Genomic DNA, 25,050 nt, shown 5'->3' with positions numbered 1-25,050 from the left:
TCTTTTTTTTATATAATTTTCAAAACTTTTTTACAACCCCTTACAACCCAGACAATAAGATTTTTTTTTTCCCAAAACAATGATATGATGGCTTTGACCCTTTTAGCAAAACACTCTTCAAATAGTAATAGTAGTCATACTAAAAAAATCATTAATGAAGAATGTTTATAGGCTTTTTAACACCGAGATTTAGTAAAACTGTTGCATTACTGCATTAAATATTTTTGGAATAAAATTTAGATAACATACATTAAGTATTTTTAGTTCTCCGGTCCATTCACAACCATTGGAAAAATTACTACATTTAACTTTTAATTGCATAATAACTCTTTCAATAGCTATATCGGGAAAAATCTATAAGAAAACATTTTATCAATTGTTAGTAACATGCATATTTTTAAGAACAAAAAATGGATTTTTCTATATCATTACTCTAAGTTATATAAACTGATTTAAAAAATTAAAATTAATAAACTAAGCTAAAAATAGTTACTTTGCTAGAATTCAAAATGCTATTGTCCAATGGACAAATTAGAGCTCCATTGTTTCTAAAAAAAGAGAAACGTTTCTTATTTTGTTACTATATCTATATCTATATATATATATATATATATATATATATATATATATATACATATATATATATATATATATATATATATATATATATATATATATATATATATATATATCTTAAAAAGTCATTTCTTGTTATACGAAATGTTTATAAATATAAAAATTGATTTTAATAAAAAGGCAGCGTAAAACTACTTTATATATATTTATATATATAAAGTAGTTTTACTCTTTTTTATATATACACTAGATATGACTATAATATATATATATACTATGTATATATATATAAAAAGAGATTTTGTAAAATTAAGAGATACTTTTATTTTACAAAAGTATAAAAAATGGAGATAATGCAGAATAAAAAGACACTGTTGCACCACCTCAGAAATTACTAATTTCAATCGCATATTTTGAAAGAATGTTGTTTTAAACGAAGGAAAACTGTATTTAATAAAAAGTTATATCAAGGTAAGGATTTCCAATTTAATATTTAAGTTTTGAAATTATACAAAAGCCATATTTTTTTAATTTAGGCTACTGTGGGCCAGAATTCACTTTTACTGGACAAAACTAATAACTCCTCAAATAAAAAAGATTTAAAGACTATTTTTCCACTGTTTGCTAATTTGAGGTTGCAATTTTAAAGGTGTAATTAGTTTTAAAATGGGTTGCTATGGATACCTAAATTGTTTAGCAACCACATATTTTATTAACTATAAAAAAGATAAACTGTTCTAAAGTATTAACTTTATCTGATTACTCCCATAATTACCACATTCATTGTTATTACACTACAAATGTAAAGGTACTAAGAATTTTTATTTGCTTGATTGTGATACTTGAAATAACTGACAACGGTATTCACGATTATATCACGATTGAGATTACGTGTTAAATTTCTTAAAATATTAAAGTTATAAACAAGACTAATATTAAAGTGGCATTCTGGTTGAAAATTATTTTATGCATTTAAAAAATTAAACACATATTATATTACTAATTTTAGGTGTTTTTATTCAGTTCTATGGCTCTTTTTATTATTTCAGGAAACCAATACATAACCCACATAAAAAAGAACCTTTTTTTGTATATAATAAAATAAAAATTTTGGTTTAAATTATTTTTTATACAAAAACTCAAATATTCTGATAATTGAAAAGCAGGTTTAGCTTCTTTTTGTTTACCACCTTAGCGCAAACTATAATCCGATGCAAACAATAGTTAAGAAGATGAAAAAGATGCAACAAATGACGCCAATCTTCTTTTATTTGTTTTATTATTTAAAAAATTATAATCCGCCTGGGGTTTGGGCACTACAATTTAATAAGAGCAGAGTTATCTTTATAAATGAAGGCATTTTGAAGAATATTCTCATCAATTACAAATTGAACCGATATCAATTCATTTTGTAGCTTTATCAAAGATGCTTTATAAAATTAGATAAGTTATTATGTGCATTTAGGCTCATGCCATTTGCAACTGCCCCCAACATAGTAGGATCAGCTAACTTCAAGTTTACTTGTTTTATATATGAATAAATATTAATATTTTTCTTGTTTTAAGCATATAAAAACATGAATTACACTTACAGAATCTTATAAATAGATATTTTAAGATGTATCAATATTAAAACAAGTTTGTAAAACTGATCTAGACTCACTTAAACCCAGTTATTACATAGGCATTTAGAACAAAAAACATATCATGTTTTCGCAACATAAAATTAAATACATCAGTTAACTTTTAAAATCATTATTAGAGACCAGGCGGACATCCGCCGATTTTTAAACAAATTTATATTGATAATATACATATTAAACAACAAATTTCAAGTCTCAAACTACTGGACCGCCTTGGAACGTAAAAGTATTCGATTATATAAGTGAAATTTTACCTGAAAAAAGTACTTCAAGTACGCCGTCATCTGAAATCATTTTATTTGACATAACTTACGTGCAAAATAGTGTTGTAATAGCTCAATTCAAAGATAACAAAAACTACTCCAAAGAAATAAAAACAAAAACAGTGCAAAAGTTACTTAAGCTCTTTTTATTTTTTTCTATTTAAATTATATTATTTTCCCATTTTGTTAGTTTTGCTTACTTTGTTTTTGAAACTTAGTTTTTTCCGCAACGCCTTATGAACCTACAATCGGCCGCGACCAAATTGTCAAAAATATTATACTCATGCGTGGACATACGAGACGAAAAACCGCACGCGTTACCAGGGAAGACTTGTCTAAAAGCATCTTACATTAACCTGAAAAAATTGAATCACAAGTTAAGTCAAGCCCTTTTTTTCAATTGTTGTCAGGAAGTTCAGAAATTGTTGATTTTATTAAAGTAAATGCTTTTTTAATACTTTAGCTACTCCAGCTATACATTTCAGCTATTTATACCAGTAATAGCTTACTTTACCATCAAGAATGAGAGAAGAATCCCAGGTAATAACAGCATCACATTACAAAAAATCACTATTTGAATCCTTAGTGACAATTTGAATATGTATTATGTTTGTTTGATTATATTTTATATATTATTAATAGCTGTTTTATACAATAAAATGATTAAGTTGTTGATCGTTTAAAAATTCTCTTTTGTTTATTGCTATTTATTTGAATTACTAAAAGAAAAATCTGTAGGGGAGTCCGGGGCTAGTTGACTCGGTTTTTACTCTATAAGCTCTGTAGCCCTAACGGTACTTTATTTTGAAAATGATAAAGTGTAGTCCCAAAGAGTATGAATTTGGGTAACTTTTAAAAGTTGCATTCATTTGCAGAAAAAAATTCTTAGGGCTTTCCCGGGCCCTCAAAAAATAAGAAAAAAATTGCGCCAACTAACCCCACCACGGGGTATGTTGCTTATACTTAAGATATTAAGTTGATTCACAATAATAAAAATCAAAGTTTAAAGTCCTATTTATATGTATTCCAATAATATTTTAACCCAGCACCCTTTTTTTTTAAAAAGAAACCATAGCTGAAATATACCTTTATCAATATCATCAAACTTTTGGGTCAAATCATTGTAACATTTTAAGCAAAAGAGTAAATTTAATTAAAAAGTATATAATTAAAAAGTAAAATATAATTAATAAGTGAAAAAAAGTGAAAACAAAACAGTGTTCTCAATTTATGCTTATACAATAAGAACTAAAACGTATACTGTTTTATTAAATGAATATTTTCAACTAACTGAGTTTCAAATCGGCTAGCAGCAATTAATGCAAATGAAAAACAAAAAGTTTCCCATTACGCATGACTTGTGAGCCCATAGGTGACATTGGGTGCATTGAACCCATACTTCTGCTGTTTTTTTTTTTAAAAACATTACAACACAAATCAAACAAAAACACTCCTTTTCTACAGAGCTATTTGGACAATTCAAACTTTCTCCCATTAAGTGTACACTTCCTTTACTTGTTGATCTTTTACTCATCTTATCATTATCTTTATTTAACGTTTTTGTTTATTTTCTCTCTTCAATTGCTAACTTTTTCTTTTTAGCTGATTCTTTTTTATTTTTTAAACATTCATATTTAGAGAATCTGTAAGAACAGGTGTGGTTCTATTTCTTTTATTAACCCTAACTCTTTTTCTTGGTTCTGCTTTTTGGAATGGTCTTAAATCTTCAGGCAATAGAACTACAGCTGATTCTGTAGATGCATTGTACATCATTAATGCTTAAATATCATGATGTCGTTCTTTATCCTTTGAGCAACCAGCTTTTAACATGTCATTCTCTGCTATTGTAAATTTAACATGAGTTACATTACTTATATTTATCGCTGTACTTTCCACAGCACAGTCTTGTTTCGGAGATGGTGTATCTGTGGTATAGGCTGGGATAAAATCGTGTTCACAAATAATATTAACATTTAGTGGGAAAATTCCTTTTTTTGCAAAACCAGCCTTGATATTATTAGACGTACATGCTTATGGAAATGAGTTACCCACAATACCTGGTATACTGTAAATAGACATTGTGGAACCAGGATGCATTGTCATCCATGCATCGCAAGCTGTGTTAGTGTACTTTTTAAAAAGTCCAAATACACTTCGATCTAGAAGTTGAAGCTTGTGGCTGCAATAAGGAGAAAATGAGAAAACCGGTTTTCTACAATTAACTCTACCCCATTTTCTTTCAAGTAATCTAAAGCCTCTACTGAAAGATAAGACTCATGATTGTCTAATAGCAACAAAACGAGTCGTTTTTTTGTACTTCTAATATATTTGACAAAATGATGGGAAAACTGCAAAAATTGAACTTCAGTCATCCAACCAGATGGGTTTGCAGCTCCTGCATTTCCATTAGGAGCACCATTTAAAAAATAGCTTTTAAATTTTACACAAGAAAATATGAAAAGTGGAGGAATTGAATTTCCACTTGCAGAAACAGCAACTGCCGCTGTTACTAAATTGCCTCTCTCAGCAGAAGTAACACGTCCAACTTTTTTAAAACCTTTTCTTGCTACAATATGATCTGAAGTTTGAACTGTGGTAATACCAGTTTCATCTGTATTCCAAATATCTCCAGTTTCTAACTTTAAACGATGAAGAACATTTTGTAAACTGTTGTTAAACTTTTGAACTTTTGCTGAATTAAAACTGAGAACACTCGCTTGACTGGTTGCCTCAGGTTTTCTTGTTGACAGTTTTTTGTGCCTTTTGAGGTAAGCACTGAATTACTCCTCTCCAGCTGCTTCATTTGCACTACAATTATGAGGCATTTTCATGCTATTCGCTTTTCCCTACTGATAAGCTAGTTTCCTCACTTCCTTATGAGAAAGTCCATAATAAATATCAGAAGCTTTAGTCACAAATTACTCCAACAAATCTTCTTATAAATCAGTAAAAACCTAAATGAACAATACCAATATTAAAATAAATATAAATATATATAACAAAATATATATGCACACTCACAAACACACACATAAAACACAGTTATAAAATAAAACTGTTATGTTCTTTATCACACATATAGGTTAACACACATTAACACATAGTTATAAAATATAACAATATAACTGATATGTTCTTCAAGACCATTGAGCACTCCATTTGTAAATAAAAACACTAACATAATTTTTATATATATAACTTTTATATATATATAATATATATATATATATATATATATATATATATATATATATATATATATATATATATATATATATATATATATATATATATATATATATATATATATATATATATATATACTGACCTGTCTAGATTTTATGTAACCTGATATTTGCTGACCATGATGTTGACACTATTTGCAGTATAGGGACAAACTTTTTTTAGGGATATTAAAGTCTTTGGCTGTTTTTCCTATAGATTTTCCTTCTAATAAAACAGCATCAATAGCACTTTTATAATGTTTTGAAGAGCTATAGCTCTCTCTGTTTTTGGTTTATAGTTTCGCATGTGATCTATCAATCTAATCAATTTCAATATAATATTTCAAAAATTTAAAAATAGAAAACTCTTGAAATTTACATCTGATCGCAATCGGATTAAGTTGAAATATACGGCCAACTTGCCCCGCCAATAATTTACCAACCAACCCCGACAACTATTTGGCTACAAACTCCCCTACCGATCCCTGAAAAAGGTAAATAATAAAAAATGGATAGTTGGACATATTTCACTGAGCCATGCAAGATATAACTTTAATGAGATTTACGTGCACTTGATGCAATTGCTTTTATAAATCAAAAAAATAAAGAATTTGTAAAAGTTACAAAAATGTGGAAAAAACACATAAATCACAGTATCTTTAATGCGCATGGGCAAGTCCTTACAATACTGCAGTGAAAGACCTTGCATAGTGAGTATAGGTGTTGTCAATAAATGATCTCTTATGATCAAAGCACTGTAGTTTTGAAACTTTTATTTTGTAAGGTTTTAGTTGAATGGAAGAAGATTTGAAAAGTATATTTCCTATCTTCCTATCTTAAGTTCTTTTTTCAAAAGTTATTAGACGTCCTGCATTAAATTCATTAATACTTAAATGTCTCATTTTGCCCCTCGTTACCCTAATATTACTTCATGCAGTATAAGTTTTTGCAGTAGTTATTACCATACATATACTATTTTCATATAATATATAATATAATATAATATGGTATATATTAGTATAATATATTATCATATACCATATTATAGAGTATATATGTGTAATAATGCAAAATAATAAATACTGCATTATGTATAACAATTTCAGCAACAAGTTAAGAACTAAAACAATTTTACTGTACTTACAGTAGCTAAATATTTACAGCATTATAAAAATTTACTTCGTAGTTAAACATATTATTGTAACTCTATAGTCAATTAACTTCCTAAGTTTGTTTCGTAGTTATATTTTACAAATATTTTTTTCTTATGAAATGTTTAAGCTTGTTTAAATTAAACAAGTAAACTTTAAAAGCGCCAATTGCCAAAGAACTGGTACCAAATCACACGATACCCCTGTCACTATGTACAGCCCAATCACTATTAGCAGTTCGCATAAACTTCTTAAAGTACACACTTTTAACTTTTCATTCCAAACCTCATTGTTCAAACCTTTTTTCAAACAAAACAACTCTTCTTTTCAAAAATCTGCAAATTGTCTTTACCAAACACAAACTTGTATTTTTGGTATTAAATTGCATCAAGCTCGAGTAGATGGTTTATAAAAATATAATAGTTAACTCAAAAATAAAAAAGTCTAAAGTTAACTTGTTGCGATCTTAATTGAATAATAAGTATCAAAAATCAACATAAACCGCTTTAAAGACACCATTTTTTGTTAAGTTACAAAAAAATGCGTCGTTAAAATTATGTGAAGATAAACAAAACCAATTTTTTTCAAGCGCTTTATTAATCTTTCTATATGTGTCTATCTAAACCCAAACAAACAATAACCACGTTTTTTTAATCTAAATATATGGCTTCTATATAAAACTACCCATTTTTACAGGACCCAAACATGTCTAAAAAGTTATAAAAATTAAATAATAAGTTATTTACGTTTCATTATGTATAAAAATACGAGGAAAAAAGTTTTACACCAACACTCGTATCAAAATTCATTAATCATAGCTCACTTTAGTTGATGTTTCATAATAAACTAAATGTAAAAAGTTAAAACTAAAATAAGACACAATTGTGAAGACTTGCAACTTTCAAGCTTTGCTGCTAACAAATACAAAACACAACTCTTCTGTTTAAATTTTTTTTTAAACACTTCCAATCAATTCTCTCTGAACTACCTAAACTTGCCACCAACCTCGCTCACACACAATCCCAATACACGAGCCCCATTACATCCAATATGTTCCCCTTCCTTACTCTTCAAACTAAATTTTTTTAAATGTCTGTTAACAAATAAAAGACTTACTATTATCTCATTGACAAAAGTGTTGTCCACGTTGGCGGATATTCCCCACTTCACCAAATCATCTTGATCTTTAATGACGTTAAAAGATATTCCATAATCACTGGCACAACATTTAATCCAATAACCAATCGTGTCAAACATTGTATACGTTTTGATAAAACTGCTTCTCTCCAGTCCAAAGCATGTCTAATTTTTTATCTTTATTTCGTTGGATAACAACCATCAAGGGAGTTTTCTCTATTGAGGGTTTTATTTTGTTTTCGTCATCTTCAATTAACCATTTACGACTAATCCATTCTTCTAGTTTGTTTTGGGATTCTACACTTGCATGTTTTGGTATGTTGTATTGGAAAACATTGTTAAATAATTGGTTGGAGCCTTCTCTACTTTTCCATTTACATTTAACTTTCTCTTTGATACCATCAAATATTGTTGATTTTTATAATCTTGTTTTTTAATCCTAAAAACACGTTTTTCTCCATCATTCAACTATCGTTTTTACGTTTGTATGCAGTATAAACATCTACAGAGAATGCTGCTAGCAAACAATGCTAAACTTCCCTTTTATCTTGCTTACTTTCAGTGTTTAAATCATCATATATTTAATAAGCAATTTTTCTAGGAAGGGTTGGAAAAAGTAAGTGCAGTATTATACTCTGCATTTTAGCAACTACTTTCGGTTGTTGTATCCAAACGGCAACATTTGAAGTTCCATCATACCTTTGAAGTAAATCAAATGATTTCATATTTGAATTCATGTCCGGTTAGCTTGTTATTTTCTTTCTTGAAATAAATACTTCTTTTTATTCCAAATAAATTATCTTTTGTTTCAAACCAACCACAATAATCGGCATTGAAAAACCGCTTAATACATAATTACAATTAAAATAATTAAGACATTAAGAGATAATAAAAAAAAGAAACCACCTAATTACCAAACCACCTAATTAAAGAATACTCTTGAACTTTTTACACCCAATTTACATTTTATAAATTGAATAAAAAAAACCCATTTACATCAAATGAACATTGGGTTAAATATATTGAATCAATGTTTTGTTTATATTGTAAAAAAATCAACTTTTGCAAGATTAATCTTATATTGGATCAATATTACAAATCAAGCTACTTTTAAAATTAAGTTGATATTAGATTAACGTTAGGTTAGCGTCAAAATAAAAAAAAGGCAGCATTTACAATAGTTTTACATACTTCGGTTTAGTGTATGCATGCTAACTTGGAAATATATAGTCTATAAAATGTATTTTCATATGCATGGCACATTACTTGGAATTTAACTCTACAAACGTTAATACCTTTTTCTCATTTCTTCTGCGCATGACAAACAAAGTCGATGACCACATTGTGTTTGAATAGGCTCACGAAGAGCCATTTTACATACAGGACATTCATGTTCATCTAAAAGTTCATTTATAAAATACGCATCGTATCCACCGAAGTTCTTCTTATCTAAGTTTTCCATTTTTTTTCTTATGCTAAACATAAATATGTTCATATTAAACTTTTTTCTTTGACTTTTTTTAGTTAAAACAAAAAAACTTTTACTATTTTTTTTTTTTTTACATCACCTTTTTTATTTGATTGTTCTAGTCACTCAATGATACTTAAATATAGGGAAAAATTATTTGTAAAGTTCAAAAATGTATATTAAAGATCCTATTAGCTAACGCTCCTAACACTTTAAACCTAGTCTTTTTCCAACTAAATAAATATCAATGGCGTCGATCAATTTAAACGAAATGAATGCATTTATAAATTTATACATATCTCAACGGGAATCTTCAAAATACAATAGAAATAGTTCAGATTGTTTTTGCGATGAAAGGTGTAAATGCCCTACAGAGCAATTGGACTACAATTAGGTATGTGTAATAAAATTTTAAGTTTATCAAATACTAGATAGTTATATATAACTAAAAAACTCTCAAATACAGTATTTTAAAGGTGAAAAAGCTATCAAATGCAAGCAGATCTACTCTAAGTTAATAAGTTTTAAGTTACGAATTTTTGAAACATGGATTTATTGAAAAAGTTATGGTCAAATCTTATTATTTATTTGTCTAAATTGTTATTACTTTGTCAATTTTCATCTTAAGGAATATAAATTGTTATCAAAAAATTTAACTTTTACCACCAAGCACTTTTTGAGGGGACGCCAAACTACCATCTTAACAGTAAAAAAGTACATAATCCTTTCATAAGAGAGTTTTTTTAGCCAAAAAGTAAAATTAATTTTATTCCAGACCACAAAACTGTAACTTAGAGTTACGAGAGTATGTGGTAATGGTAGTTTTACATATCAAAGTACTGAAAAAGTTTAATTCTTATAAATTTATCTTTTTTAAAAAGAATGGAAGTAAAACACAGTTTACAATACATCAAATAAAAATTTTGTCAAAATTTATTTAGCGCAGTTTGTTAAAACATCAGTTTGCACATAATAACTCATATTCATTAATGACGTTTTGCTGAATCATTTCTAATTGTTTATTTATACTTTGTATAATTGAAAAACAAATATATTTTTTATAAAAAAAGGTTTGGGATAAGAAAACATACCAGATAAGTTAATTTTGCACGTTATCAGTTATATTAAAGTCCAGTTTAGGCAGAACACGTATAAAAGTACAACAGTACTAGTCTATCATAACTGTAGTAGAAAGTTTGTTGATAGTCGTAAAGATCAATCATTATGTGTACCAAGAAAGAAACGATGCTCCTTATTTGAAGAAGTATTTGTTTCAAAACTAAAATGTTTTCTTTGTACCAAAAAGGTAGACCACAAGCATTTAGCAATTGCTAAAGTTGTTCCATACCATTGACTAACAAAATGATTAAACGTTCTTTGAATAGAGAGGAAGAATGGAGAAATGCTGTTCATTCTCGTGATGTCTTGTTATGACTGAATGCAAACTTTATACCCTTTCAGATGTGCACATTAAAATGAAAAAACTTAGCATGGGCGTTAGGCGGTCCGTAAAAAACCGTTAATTTCCGTTGCGTTAAAATTTATTAACGGCAATTTTCCATAAACGGCCGTTAACTTATTTTAACGGACGTTAAACTCCGTTAACGGCCATTAATTAAAAGATACAACAAAACACATATGCATATTTTTAATTGTAAACAAAGCAATATTGAAAATTAAAATAACTGCAAATCAGATAAAATCTATATTTTTAAAAGCAAACAAAATAGTATTAATACACCTTGACAGAGTTGTCCATAGTAAAACAATAAAAGCTATTACTCTTCTTCTTTTTCATTTACAGATTCGTTCAATTTCCAGTTATTCACTTTAATACTCTCAAAGTTGTATGGCAAAATACCAATTGTCTTATTGTGTCAGTGCAAAGGTTTTCTCTGCTATAAGTTACGACATTTCCTGACAAACTGAAAATCCTTTCAGACGGGGAACTTGTTGCAGGAATGCAAAATATGGATCTGGAAATTTTAGCCAAGTTGGGCAGAACGTTTGAATTGTCTTGTCCTCCAGATTAAATCGTTTGTGCTGCTTCTGGTGACAGGCTTTGGCATTGAAAAAAAATAAGACATTTACTCTTCAATTAATGACATATCAACCATTGCAATATCCTATACTAGCAACACAAAAGTCAATTGGCTCCATGAACTGAAAATCTTCTGTGCTTGCTGCAGAAATAACCTTTCCAGGGTTGGGATTGTAGATGACCACTATTTGCTTTTTGGTTGATTCAAAACACTAAAAAAATAGCACAATGTTGTAATACTTTTTAAGTTTTTGTAATGAAATTTAAAGTTAAACTTACTTCAAATTTTTCTAAAACAGCTCCTCGATAATATGGGTGTAGAAAATGTGCAACTCTGTTACTAAAATCCTCTGAACCGCATTTTGGCACTTTATTTTCAATTTCAGTAAGCAAAGATTCAATAAAAGCTTTTATACTCGATATTAAAGTAACATCTTCATTTTTTTTATTTGTAAGGTGCACGGTAATGTTATAAAAAGCTGCTATAACATTTTGAATCGTTGGAACGTTATCAGCTGAAAGCATATCACTTATTTTTTTAAATTCTGTCAAGATCGGTAAAAGTTGATTCAATATAACAAAGTGTCTAGCATCAGGAATTATTTTTTGTAACTCTGAGACAACTTCTGAGTCTCTAATAGACTTTAGAGCTGGTCTTAATTTCAATATTGATTCCACCATCATGCTGAGGCTGTTCCATTGCGTCTTAACGGGAGCTATTACTTTAACATAAGGCACTATAAAAGAAGCAAATCTCGTGTTATATTACAATTAATTGAATATTATGAATAGAAATTTAGACACAAAGTAAGTTAAAAAACCAACCATCAAGTTTATTGCAATTTTTTTAAATTTATTTACAGGTTAAGTATGATTGATGAGTTTTAGAAGAAAGTTTTATGCAGATGTCAAGAGCATCTTGAAATTCATCAATCTCTTCAAATAAATTTTGTTTCATTGTTTTTAATGCTCTACCTAAACATTATAGGATTAATACTAAGAAGTAATAATCCTATGATCGTAACACAAATTAGCATAAATTACATGCTTTGTGATATTAAGATCAATAACCAGCTGTTTTTGTTCCTGACTTTTATATTTTGAAAGTAGAGAAACTATATTGTTTTGTGACTTAAATACTGTTGTATTGTTTTGTTGGCCAATATTTTTTGAACAACTAGAGCAAGCTAAATCTTCTTTCATAACTCTTTTTTTTTTTGCTGCTGGACCGATCTTTCGATATACTCATTTGAAATTAAAAAACAACTTTTCAATTAAACTGTTTAGTTAAAATAGAATCTGTAAAAAAGTTTTTATAATAAGTTACCTCGCCATCATTTTGATCAACTAAATTTTTTAATTCTTTTTCAACTAATAATTTATACAAAGATGAATGAGTTATTTTCCAGTGGTATCTCATACTAGATGTTGAACCCTTAGCAAGCTTGTAAACTTTTCGACATTTTTTGCAAATTGCGTTGGCAACTACTTCTCCATCTTTATTAGTTAGTTTTTTTTCAAAATAATCCCAAATAACGGAACATGGCGTTTTACAATAAAGAAACTAATATATAAAAAAAAGTCATTAAACTTTTACAATACCGATAATATGCTTTATTTATTTTAATAAAAAAATGACATTTAGAAGATGAAATAAACTTAATAACAATAATAACAATAATAATAATAATAATAATAAAGAGTGATACAACAGAACGAAGTTTAAAGGCTTAAAGTTAAAAGAGAAATAGATCATTAAACTACAGCTTTAATGTTAAAAGAGCGAAAATATTAAGTTAAATCAACTTTTAATATATTTACTTTTTTATGCTTATTACTCTTACTACCTTATAATTATTACTCTTAACATAAATATTGTTCTTGAGATATATCTTAAACAAGTTGTTTTTTATTTTTATATATTTCAATAAATAATTTTCAAAGTATAAATTTATTATACGGTTATTGTAAATACGTAGTATTGGGACTCAGTGACAAGACAAATAATGTCTTCTACTTGCCCCCCCCCCCCATTGTTTTTATTTATATAGATTTAAATTGTAAAAATTAATAAACGGCGAAAGAAACAAACAAACCTTATGTTATGTGCGTATACACTCAAGCAAAGCAAGAAGAAACGGTAAATAAAGATTTCTAATGAGGCTACGATCATTACTTTCAAGCATTTTTTGCAATTTATTGAAAAAAATAAAAATAGGAGGTGTGTATCAGACCCATCCTTACCCGTTTTACGGGTTGGAATACTCAATTAACTGTTATATATTTATTTGTTTACGCCCAACAACTCTGTAAAATACCGGAAACTATAAAAAGTTCTTAATTATCCTAAATTATACTTTTGATGACATATATCTTACAGAAATCTGGAACGATTCAGAACTTTTATTTTGATATAATAAATTACCATGTTACCATTTTTCTTTTAAACTTTTTGTCAACCGTGCAAAATTGGTAAAATCATTAAATAATATCAGCTGATACTATTTGATCACATATCTTTATCTAACAACATAAAATTTTTGGTTAGTTTAACCCATTTAGTTATTGGTTTTATAAACTTTTACTGCAATGCCGACTGTTGCTCAGTCATGCCTTTAAACCATAAACATCATCACGCAGCAAATACATTGAATGAAATTGCACTGATTTATAGGCGGGAAGAACAAACAATAAAAAGATAACAAAACTCTGTGCAGAAAGTATGGCGAAGGTATGGCTGTGCCTTCCCAAAACAAAACAACTTTTAGATTATAATCGGTTTTTTGATGAATGTAGCCAGTTAATTTGACACATTTCAATTGGGTGATTTTTAGCTTTGAGAAAAAAGTTGTCAGTATATTTAAGCATTTGTTCCCCTCATTTTATTTCTAAAATTGCCCTTATACTGTGTTATACTATAAACATTAAAAAAAAGTTTATGACTTTTTTTTTCCGACATATAATACTAATAGTACAAATTTTAACATATTACAAGTTTAGCGGCAGGACTTCTAGAAGATAATGAAGTCCTTATCATGAAGCCCTTTACAATGCTTTTTAGTATCGAGTATAATATAATATAAATACTTAATATTACCATGCAGTGATAAAAATTCGTAAAATAATCAAAACATTAACATAAAGTTTAACAAAACACAGTAATAAAAAACATGAAATTGTTTGTAATAAAACAAGTCAAGGAAATATTCATTGTAAATAATGAGACGTAATACAATAAAGTCTAATATACAAGCAAAAAAGTTACAGAAGCAAATTTAAAAAATAAGAATTATTTAGTTTGCAATAAGGAGCATTGATATTGTTGTCAATTTGTTAATTATATTTGTTTTTCGCTTTTAAAGAATAAAGATATTAAAATACTTGTGAGGATACATTTTCTTTACATTCAAACATATACCATAAAATATTCAAAGTATTAAGTTAATTCAAAGCTTTCATATCTTTAAGAGGTGGCGCAGAATATGTTAGACGACTTCTAATGTTTGTTTCGCGAGCTGCGTGTTTCTGATGAGTAAAAAAAGTTTTAAGTTTTATGAATTGATTGCTTCCCAATATAATATTTTCACAGTTTATATGACAGTAAATAAATAAATAGTATAGTTGTGTAAACTGCCATTTGTTGAGTATGTTTTTAGCTTTGTATAAAATACCAATGCATTTGTAAAATCTAGAAGAGATAATATTAATATGATATTTTCAAGTTAAATTTTCATCAATATAGATTCCTAGAAATTTTTTTACTTTTTCTTTTTTTATGATTACATTGTCAATGTAGAGTTCAGGTAACATATGTGGTTTTTTATATTTTTTACAGAGTGGATAAAAAAGTATTCATTTAGTTTTAGCTGTGTTAAGAGATAATATATTTATTTTGAACGAATTCGAAACTTTTTTTAAATTATTTGTCATATTATTGAAAAGAATGTGAGAATTTTTGTGATATGAAAACAAATTTGTGTCGTTAGCAACGATTATTTTGGTTAGGCTTTAAGTTTTATGGAGATTGTTAAAACATTTTATAATGAGAAGAGGTCAAACAAAGATTTTTTATTATAAACATATTGCTTACAATTTGTTATCTTTTTAATTAACCAAGGGTGTTTTTTTACTCCATATGATGATAATTTTTCTATTAGAATTTGATGGTTTAAGGTATTAAAGGCTTTAGATAAGCCAATAAATACTCCTAATGTTAAATAAGATTTTTTAAAAGGTTAGTTGTTAGATGTTACGCGTAAATTGGGGAAGTGTGTAACAGTGTGCTCTGTTGAACTGTTATTTTCAAAACCAAGTTGGTTTTTATATACAATTTTACTATTAATTACATCGGCATAAATTCGATTAAACCTTTTTTTTTCTGAAACTTTTGAAAAATCTAAGAGAACCAATATAGGGCAATAACTATTTATGTTAGTAAGATCTCCTGTCTTGTAGATAGGAGCTACTTTACCAATTTTTAGACAATCCGGAAACATTCCTTGGCTTATGCTCTAAAAGATTTTGAAAAGAATGTGTTTCATAACATTACAAAAAACTTGATGGTAAATCGTATTTTTGACGTATAAACTAAGTTTTCAGAAGGAAAAACTCTGAACATACCACCATATTTGATAGTTAAATGTAAATAATTAGAAATAATAAAAACCACAAAGGCGAGAATTTATATACAACGTGCGTTTAGAGTTAATAACTAAAAAATATTGCGAAACTCACCTTTTCTATGTCGATGGATTTTGGCTTTTTTTAAAAAATTGAAATTCAAATATAATTTCAATAAAGTGCCCTTTTGGTTCTAAAAAATAGATTTATTAAACTTTTTGCAAAACTTATTGGGAACAAAACGTAGACAAACATTTCAAAATGCAAAAAAACTTAATACAAGTTCAGAAAATGTTATTAAGATCTATTTTCATTAGATTTTTGCTACCTTGAACGTTTGCCAGCTGGTGCAATTAAAAGCAAATTATAAAAAGAACCAAATATTTAAAAAGTTTACATCTCAATGATTTTCTAGTTGAAAAAATGAAAATAAAATTAACATAGATGCAAATAATATGTATAAACATTACAACAAAGATATTTGTAAATTTTCTATAAGTTTTGATTTAAATACAGAATGCAGAATTGCTCGTTTTAATACTGGTAATAGCCGTGATTTTAATGTTCTTTTCTGTTTCATTTAGTCATTTATTGTATATAATTTCTTTGCTTTAATGAATCTCAATTATTTAGTTTTATGACTTTCTTGGACCAGCAAACTGTCAAGTTTCATACTTCAGCACAAGGAGTGCAAGGTTTGAAACAAAGACTTTTAAATTATCTGTAAAAAAGCATAATCATGAATCAAATTTTATGTCAGTTTGCATTAGCAATGTAGCTATTTTTTAAAGGTGTGGACTTATGGAGAATATTAATTTTTAAGTTTTTTTTTCTTATCTATAAAAGAATTTATTATTCAAAATTGGCTTTTTTGCACTAGTTTATTTTGAACGATTTAATTAAAGCATTAAGATTTAAATAAAAATAAACAATTGAATTCAAAGTTTGGAATATTTGATGGAGTAATTCTTTATTTATTGGCAATAGCATATTGACTAGTTTATGTTACTTTATAACTGATAAATTTAGCAATTATGAAATTATGTTGTGTGATTTATTATGTTTATAAAATTGAAGTTTTGTTTTTACAAGTTTACCTCTTTATTTTGTTATATTTTTTTGGGGTTGCATTTTTTTTATTTTTTATGAGTATATAAAGATTCCTTCATGTAATCCTTATAAAAGTATTAATATAAAACAAGTAAATTTAAAAAGTTTAAAACCATTTTGAACAAATTTTTTAGAGCTGAAATTTAAGCTTTCTTAAAAATTATGGATTAAAACTTATTCAACAACAATTTTGCAAATATGTACTAATTTTGTTTGGTCGCAACTTTTAAATATATTTTTATATAAAGAAATCATTTTAACAGTCAATATTTAAAGAGCTTGCTATAATTTTTCTGGCCTTGTCAAATTTTTTGTGTTTAAGCATTTACTATCATGTGCTTCATACGAAGTAGGGGAAGTTTATCAACTTTTGGAAATGTATTCACCCTGAGCGTATTAAGATTCTCTAAATTCTTTCGTTTATTTAATTTCACTTATTGTCAAAGAAAGCTATCGACTGATAAAATGAAAAAGATAGAGTAATCGGGATTTAAAATGTCAAGTTTAAACTAAGCAATCAAAATAAAAACTTTAATTGCATTCAGCTCTAAAGAGAGTTTGTATTGAAAACTGAGAAACTTGAATTGCTGTTGTTATACATTTTTGATTTGTTTGTCCGCATTTCGATCCCAGAATTCTTATTCAATAATTGCGAGATGAAAGAAAAACGGTACCCTATTGAAAATAATGCCGAATTATCTAAACGTAACTTTGTATTCAAAGCTAATGTTTCAACTTGTTTTCGTTGTTCTGTAAAAAGGGTTAAATTTTTTTAGTTTCTATTAGTTCTATAATGTCTTAAAATTTAAGATATATAAACTGATACACCCTTTTGCATGAATTTTATTACTGGGATAGTAATAATAAATTTCAATTAAAATATTTTATTTAGAAAAGCATAATCAATTGATATATGGTATTGATTAAGTATTTTTTACTTCATGAGTTGTTTCAACACTCACAAATACATCAGGGTTTTAACCCAACAACGGGTACTATGGGTTTACAAGTGTTGTGTAACAAATGAGCTCAAGTGTTAGGAATTATGTCAGGAATTATGACATAGTAATTGATAACCATTACGTATTATGTAACGGCTTTGGCGGTAATATTTCTTCCAAAGCAAAGACCTATACTTTGATTATTGAATGGATAAATGCCCGTGTATTAAAAATTTTTTCAGGGGCTTATGATTTAGATATTCATCAATTTTATAAATTTTCCCAAATAACATCTCTTTAATTTCTCTTTTTTTTTTGATTTATTTTTTTCTAATCACATGCCTCTTTTTCCCAACCATGTTTCGTTGCTCCAAACATAAGAACGTCTGCCATTCGTAAAACACGCATATCATTCGATGGCAAACTTATTGAATAAACTTGTTTTTACTTGCACCATTGAAACAAATTTTAGTTTTTAAGACTGCTGCGGTTATCATAAAAAGTTAGCACCAACTTGTTTTTAATTCAACTATTTCTTTTCTTAAAGTAATTATGGAAAGACTCTCTTTTTTTTTTCAATCCATTTGGAGTTTTAGTTAAAAGAAAATTGGCAGCAATTGCACTATAAGAATAAGCGACATCTTGTATCCAACTAAATGAACTTTCAACTATTATTTCTCGTTGAAACAATAATCCAACGGCAGAAAAATATTTGATCGCAGTTGCAACTCTTGTAACACTTTTTGAAACATTTCATGGAATTAAGAAACAGTAGTCGTATAGAATTTTTAGTTTGAAAGCCAATAGGTTTAAAGTTGCTTGATTGACGATGTACTACGATGTACTATATTTGTAGAACGTAAATAAATTTTTTATTTTGCGGGACCGTTTTGTTGTCTAACTCAATATTTAACCAGGTGGTATGCGGAGAAGCATGTAACTAAAAACAGCCTATTGCACTTCTCTTAAAATTGCACTTAGATTAAATCATCAGTAGGTTAACACATTTGTGCAAAAAAGTTTTTATTGTTTAAGTTTTATAGATGCTGCAAAATTATATTACAATAAACAAATCTATAAATGTCTTTATCTTATCTTCAACACGTATTCCCTTTGCGTATTTTTATTTAAGTTAGAGATATCCAAGATTTCAGTTTTTTATTACCCCAATGACAATTTAACAAATAACATCACACTAACAATGTAAATGATAAATTTTTGAAATATTTTAATAAAAAACGAAGTATTTGTGAAAAAGCTAAAGTCAGATACAGCTCCTGTTTTTGTTGTTTACTAGTCGAGACAATATATATTGAAGAGGAAAGGCATCACCAAATTAAAATATTATGTACCAGGTATCAACTTATTATATGAGTGTATAAAAAATCTTATAGAAAATAAAAACTTTTATTTCAAAAGATATGGTCTATTGAATAAATTTTTGATAAAAAAGTAAATTTTTGGTAATCTCTCTTGATTAACGAACACTTATCTTGAAAAGTATTTTAAAGAGAAATTTTAAATTACAGTATTATGCCACAAACACCACTTTTTGGATTCAATGGTGTTACAGTGTTAATTCCAGTTTTAGTATTCTTTCATTTGTAACGAAAAACTTTCAAATAAGAAATCTATTAAAGTTACCTTTTTTTTTTTAACTGAAATCGAGTTATTGAATCAATATAATATTCTCTGCAATGTTGTAATAATGAACTAATATTAAACTGTATCTTTAATGTTATTTTTACTTTTTTTTAAACGTCAATCCTTTAGCATCAATATAAAAATACTATCTTTAATTTAAGCGCTTTCAAACGCATTCAACCATTAAGTATTTATCTCAGCTGTTGTATTGTTATAATGTTGATTTTTGCTGTTTGCTGTTTGCTGTTTGCTGTTTGCTGTTTGCTGTATCTAAGCTGTTGTATTGTTATATTGTTGATTGTTATAATGTTGATTTACTTTGATGTAATAAGAATAATAAAAGATTTTAATATTTTGTGCTTTGGTAATTTTTATTTATTACGCACATAAATACTTGACCTTTTCTTTATAATTAAAACTGTCAAACAATGTAAAAAGTTCTATTATAACCCTATTATAGCAGAAGAAAATCTGAAACAAGACTTTTAAATAATCAAATTTATTCGTTTTGTTTACTACGAACTTTTAGTATGAGTTGCATTATAGTCATAAGAAGTAGATAGTCTAAAAAAACGTGCCGTTTCCATTATTTTGCCGTTTCAACTTGAAGTTTGATATTCGGCCCGTTTAACTTGCACAACTTTAAAAAATAAGCAATGAAATTTATAATCTATATAAATTCTTTATAATATAGCAACATAGCTTGAAGATTTGTATATAGCAATTACTGATGGAATTTTTGACAATAACAAGGAAATTGAACAAGATCTAGATGTATTATTATTTAAAGATTGCTTGGTATCCAATTTTTCGTGCAACTAGTGTTGTAAAGTTTACAAAACGAAATATGGCTAAAGAGACATGAAACTTCGAAACACAAGCTCATCAACCCATTTAGCAAAGATAAAAACTCCATAATATTTTGTCATCTTGATCTTAGAAATAATGTTGAATAGTCTGCCTATAAAATCAAATGTGAAAATCTGCTTATAAAGTCAAATAATTTATGGGGCTTCGCGATAAGACTGAATTTGTCTTCTTCTAGCCTCAGCCGTGTATATGCATTTAATTCAAGTCTAATTTTGTTATTATTTTCTATATGGCAAAATACATAATAACAATTTATGTTTGCCTAAAAAAATTTTTTTGAACAAAAAGAAAGAGTTAAAACTTGAAAGTAGAGCGTTAGTTTTAGTTTTGAAAAAAAGACTGCAGATTATTATTTCAAAGTACAATGGTGATGCAAAAAAACTTTATTCTCAGTTTTATGGACTTCTTCATAAAAACTTATTGCTATTAAAGCTTAATGTTGTTTTATTGACCATGACTTTGATTAATGAAGCGGCCAATCATATTCTTCAAGATTTTTCACGAAGTATGCATAATATTTTGTCTAATAGTGAAATTTTGTTAGCCACTGATTTTTATGAAAAAGAATTAGGTCTAATTTAATATTTGGCTGGTTATGTTGAGCAAAAAATTTACTTAAAGTTCAAATTTTCTAAATCTTTTAAGCAATATAAAAAACAATGCACGGAAATATTACATATAATGTATTTTGATACTAATAACAGAGGTGTTTTTTTTAAACTAACATTTACACTCAAAATATCTTTATTCAGTGTGAAACAAATTTTTGGAGACAAAGCAAATCTTTTGTAACATCTATTAACAGCAAAGCTCTGGTTAACGAAATGCCTAACAACTCAGTTATTATAAGTAACATGAACAATATGTTACAGTACTTAATTGCAGATTGATAAAAAAGTATAACTTTCTCTCTTCTTGAAAGTATACTTGTTTTGTTCACAAAGGTAAGAAGCTTTTTCTATGCTAGAGATATTCGTGAGAAACTTCAGATCAACAAGCGGCAAACGTGCAAATCTCCTATAAGAACAGAGATGTGAAAAGCAATGCGTAGCAACGTAGTTGCTCCTTAACTCTGGTCTTTAGGGTTTCAGACATCTGCTCGGAAAAATAGAAAACGAATATTTTTATAGCCAAAAATTTAATAAAAGTATTATGGCTAAAAAAATTTAATTTTTTTATATAAATATATTGCAAGTTGTATGTTGAATGAATGAGAGATTCAAATATGTGCGTGTTTTATATATAACCATATACAAGTGAGCAGGCTGTCATCCTGTCACCTATTTATCAATTATAAACCGCCCTACCACCTTTTTATATATCTCCGAATACAATAAGGGTTGTGCGTACATATATACATATATATATATATATATATATATATATATATATATATATATATATATATATATATATATATATATATATATATATATATATATATATATATGTATATATATATATATATATTTATATATATATATATATATATATATATATATATATATATATATATTATATATATATATATATATATATATATATATATTATATATATATGCATATGTATGTATGGCTAGTTCCACGATGGAAGAGATAAATTTCGTGTTTAAAAAGTTTCTTTTTTCGAAAAACTTTTTTTCTTTAATTTTAGTTTAAAAAACTTAAAATTATTGCTAAAATAAAGCTTGAGTAAAAAATATTTGAACCGAATAGATAAATTTGATAAATGTTAGCAGCTGTTTTTTTTTATTATTCGAAAAAGTGAGTAAAATTTGAGGGCAAGCTATTGCAACATCTTTAACAAAACATATCCATATTTTTATTTAGAAATAGTCTTTAAGATTATATATATGTCTTAAGTAACTAAACTTTTACTCTTTAAAAATAATTCAAGTGTTTTTTTGTCACATCTTCAAAATATACACATTTTCAAAAATTAGGTTGCGTCACTTAAGTAATAGCTAAAAAAGTTTAATTATCACAATGAAATTAGGCTTTAAGGTTAGGTTTTTTAAGAAATTCTATAATTTAACGGAAACTTTCCATCACTATTTTAAAAAAATTGGTTAAATTGCATTATATTAACTTATAATTATAGTTTAAAATCTGTTGAGTTATTGAACCCATCAACAGGATAATTAGCGTTTTATAAAATACAGTGGTAATGAAGTCAAAATATCATCCAAATATTCAGACTTCGTTGTAGGTTTTGGTCGAGGAAGTTTTGCATTTTAGTATAGTGAAGAGCTATAAGTAATTATTTGTAAATTTTTGGATTTATGTTGTCATTTTCTTTTAAAGTTGTAAATTTTTAAGAAATGGAATTAAAATTAAAAGTATGAAAAAAACCTTATGCAGAATACCAAGCTAATTATGTTCCTCGGAATGCTGATATAAAGAAAGAAATGTCCAGAGTAAGATCTTAGAGATATCAAGAAAAATTGAAACCCGATCCTAGTAGAAAAGCAGCTTACACCGCTAAAGCAAAATTAGAAGTAAAAAGTCGCGCTCTAAAAAGAAAACTTTTAAATTAATCTTAAAGACTAAACTCATCTTTTAAAAACGTATAACAAAGAGGAAAAGCATTGAAAAAAGCACTACCAAATTCAAAGAAAAAACCAGTTGAAGTTCTTTCTATTCTTTCAAATAGCTCCGCTTGTAAAGAAAATTCGGGTCTAACTTCAGCCATGTTCAAAGGTGCATAGTCTTTCTGAAAGGGATGTTTTTGCAGTTGTAAACTTTTATAATGAAGATGAAGTTTCCAAATATCGTCAAACAGAAACGATGTCACTATAATTCAATTATTTGACGGAAATACAAACAATATTCTGATACGACATTTATATTATATACTAAAAGAAGGTTTCGAGTTATTCAAGGAAAAGCATCAGCACATAAAAATTGGACTTAACAAAATTTGAGATCTTCGTCTACGCAATGTGAAATCTGTTACAAAGTTTCCGCATAATGTTTATGTTTGAAGTTTGCATAAAAATATATGGTTTGCCTTAGATGCATTAACAAAATCAATTCAAGCGTCTTCAATCAAAATTGGATCTGAAATAACAATTAACTTTGTTTGCGAACCGTATAAATACGATTGCCCCTATGAAAAATGCGTTGCATGCAAAAGAATGAAACAGTTCGATAAACTCTTGCAAACTGTTAACATATTTGGTTTCGATGTATCCTAGGACGAATGGAGAAATCCTGAAACTAAAACATATGCAAACATCGAAAAAATTTCAAAGAAGTCTACTGTAACAGAACTTATCCAACACATATAAGCGATGCATGATAAGTTCGTTAAACACGCTTTTGTAAAGAAAAACCAATCAACAATTTTTAAGTAGCTGAAGGAAGTATCGATGAGTATTAATTTTGAAATTGCGGTAATTCAAGTTGACTGGGCTGAAAACACTAGGTGTTTCTATCAAAATGAACGGCAAGCGGCTTATTTTGGTAAAAATCAAGTTTCTATCAAGATCCTTGCACTCTGAAACATTGAGTTAAAAACATTTGCTATAGTTTTTGATTCAACTGATCATACAAAGTCTTCAGTTATACCTTACATTGACAAAATTCTTTACTTTTTTCCTGATCGAGTCAAAGAAGTACGCATGTTCAGCGATAATGCCACTTCTCATTTCAAAAACAAAAGCAAATTGAAGAATACAGTGGAAAAAACGGCATAGTCACATTTAAAAAGTTCTGAGTAAGTATATATTAATCATTTGTAGAAATTTTCATATAAAGCATAGAACTAAATTAGAAAAAGTTATTTCTTGATTAATTTGTCTGAAGTTTACATTTTTATTAAAAAATTTGTAACTTTTATTAAAAAAATTTTTTCCTAACTTTATACAAAGAATTTATAAATGATTCATGAATACTTTTTCAAAACTTTTTAAATGTGACTATGCTTTTGTGAGTATGCTTTTTAACTATGCTTTTTAACATAACAGACTATGCTTTTTAACATCTGCTCTTTATATGGCTACAATGTTTGTGTTTGGAAAACATTTTCAGAAAAAATTCTTCTGGCATTTCTTTGCAGCAATGCATGGGAAAAGAATGGTTGACGGAATTGGAGCTACTGTTAAGCGAATTGTAGCCCTGAGAGTTAAATCTAGTCAATGCAAGATCAGGTCAGAAGCAGATTTTGTGTTAGCATTGCAAGATTTGCAAATATCTGTAATGTCAGAAAACGATAGAAGACAACAAAAAAATGAGTTGGCTTTAGTTCAACTTTAAGTTATTCAAAAAAAATCAAGGATATACAAAATCACATTGTTTTTATGTTTAGAATGATAACGTTGTTCCAATACTATTTTCACCTCAGTATAATTAAAATTTATT

At 27.4% G+C, this 25,050-nt stretch overlaps 1 protein-coding gene across 3 annotated transcripts in view; it reads right to left on the bottom strand.

The window, feature by feature from the left end:
• The window catches only part of LOC136083875 (TNF receptor-associated factor 6-like), a 116,472-nt gene extending 96,467 nt beyond the window's left edge, over positions 1 to 20,005 (bottom strand). The window contains exons 1-7 of one of the 3 annotated variants that reach the window (XM_065803783.1): positions 19,819 to 19,951; positions 12,831 to 13,067; positions 11,783 to 12,240; positions 11,204 to 11,715; positions 9,290 to 9,469; positions 494 to 548; positions 250 to 354 (exon numbers count right to left, since the gene is read on the bottom strand). In XM_065803783.1, coding sequence (XP_065659855.1) covers positions 250 to 354; positions 494 to 548; positions 9,290 to 9,456 — 327 coding nt within the window. In that variant the 5' untranslated portion in view covers positions 9,457 to 9,469; positions 11,204 to 11,715; positions 11,783 to 12,240; positions 12,831 to 13,067; positions 19,819 to 19,951. Of the gene's footprint in view, positions 1 to 249; positions 355 to 493; positions 549 to 9,289; positions 9,470 to 11,203; positions 11,716 to 11,782; positions 12,241 to 12,830; positions 13,068 to 19,818 lie in introns of all 3 variants that reach the window. The other 2 variants (XM_065803782.1, XM_065803781.1) reach the window with 2 other exon arrangements.
• Positions 20,006 to 25,050: the final 5,045 nt, after the last annotated feature.

Source organism: Hydra vulgaris, chromosome 08 (assembly GCF_038396675.1).
Source record: "Hydra vulgaris chromosome 08, alternate assembly HydraT2T_AEP".
Lineage (NCBI taxonomy): Eukaryota > Metazoa > Cnidaria > Hydrozoa > Anthoathecata > Hydridae > Hydra > Hydra vulgaris.
Note: the sequence above shows the minus strand (reverse complement) of the source record. Positions and strands in the feature narration are given on the sequence as shown.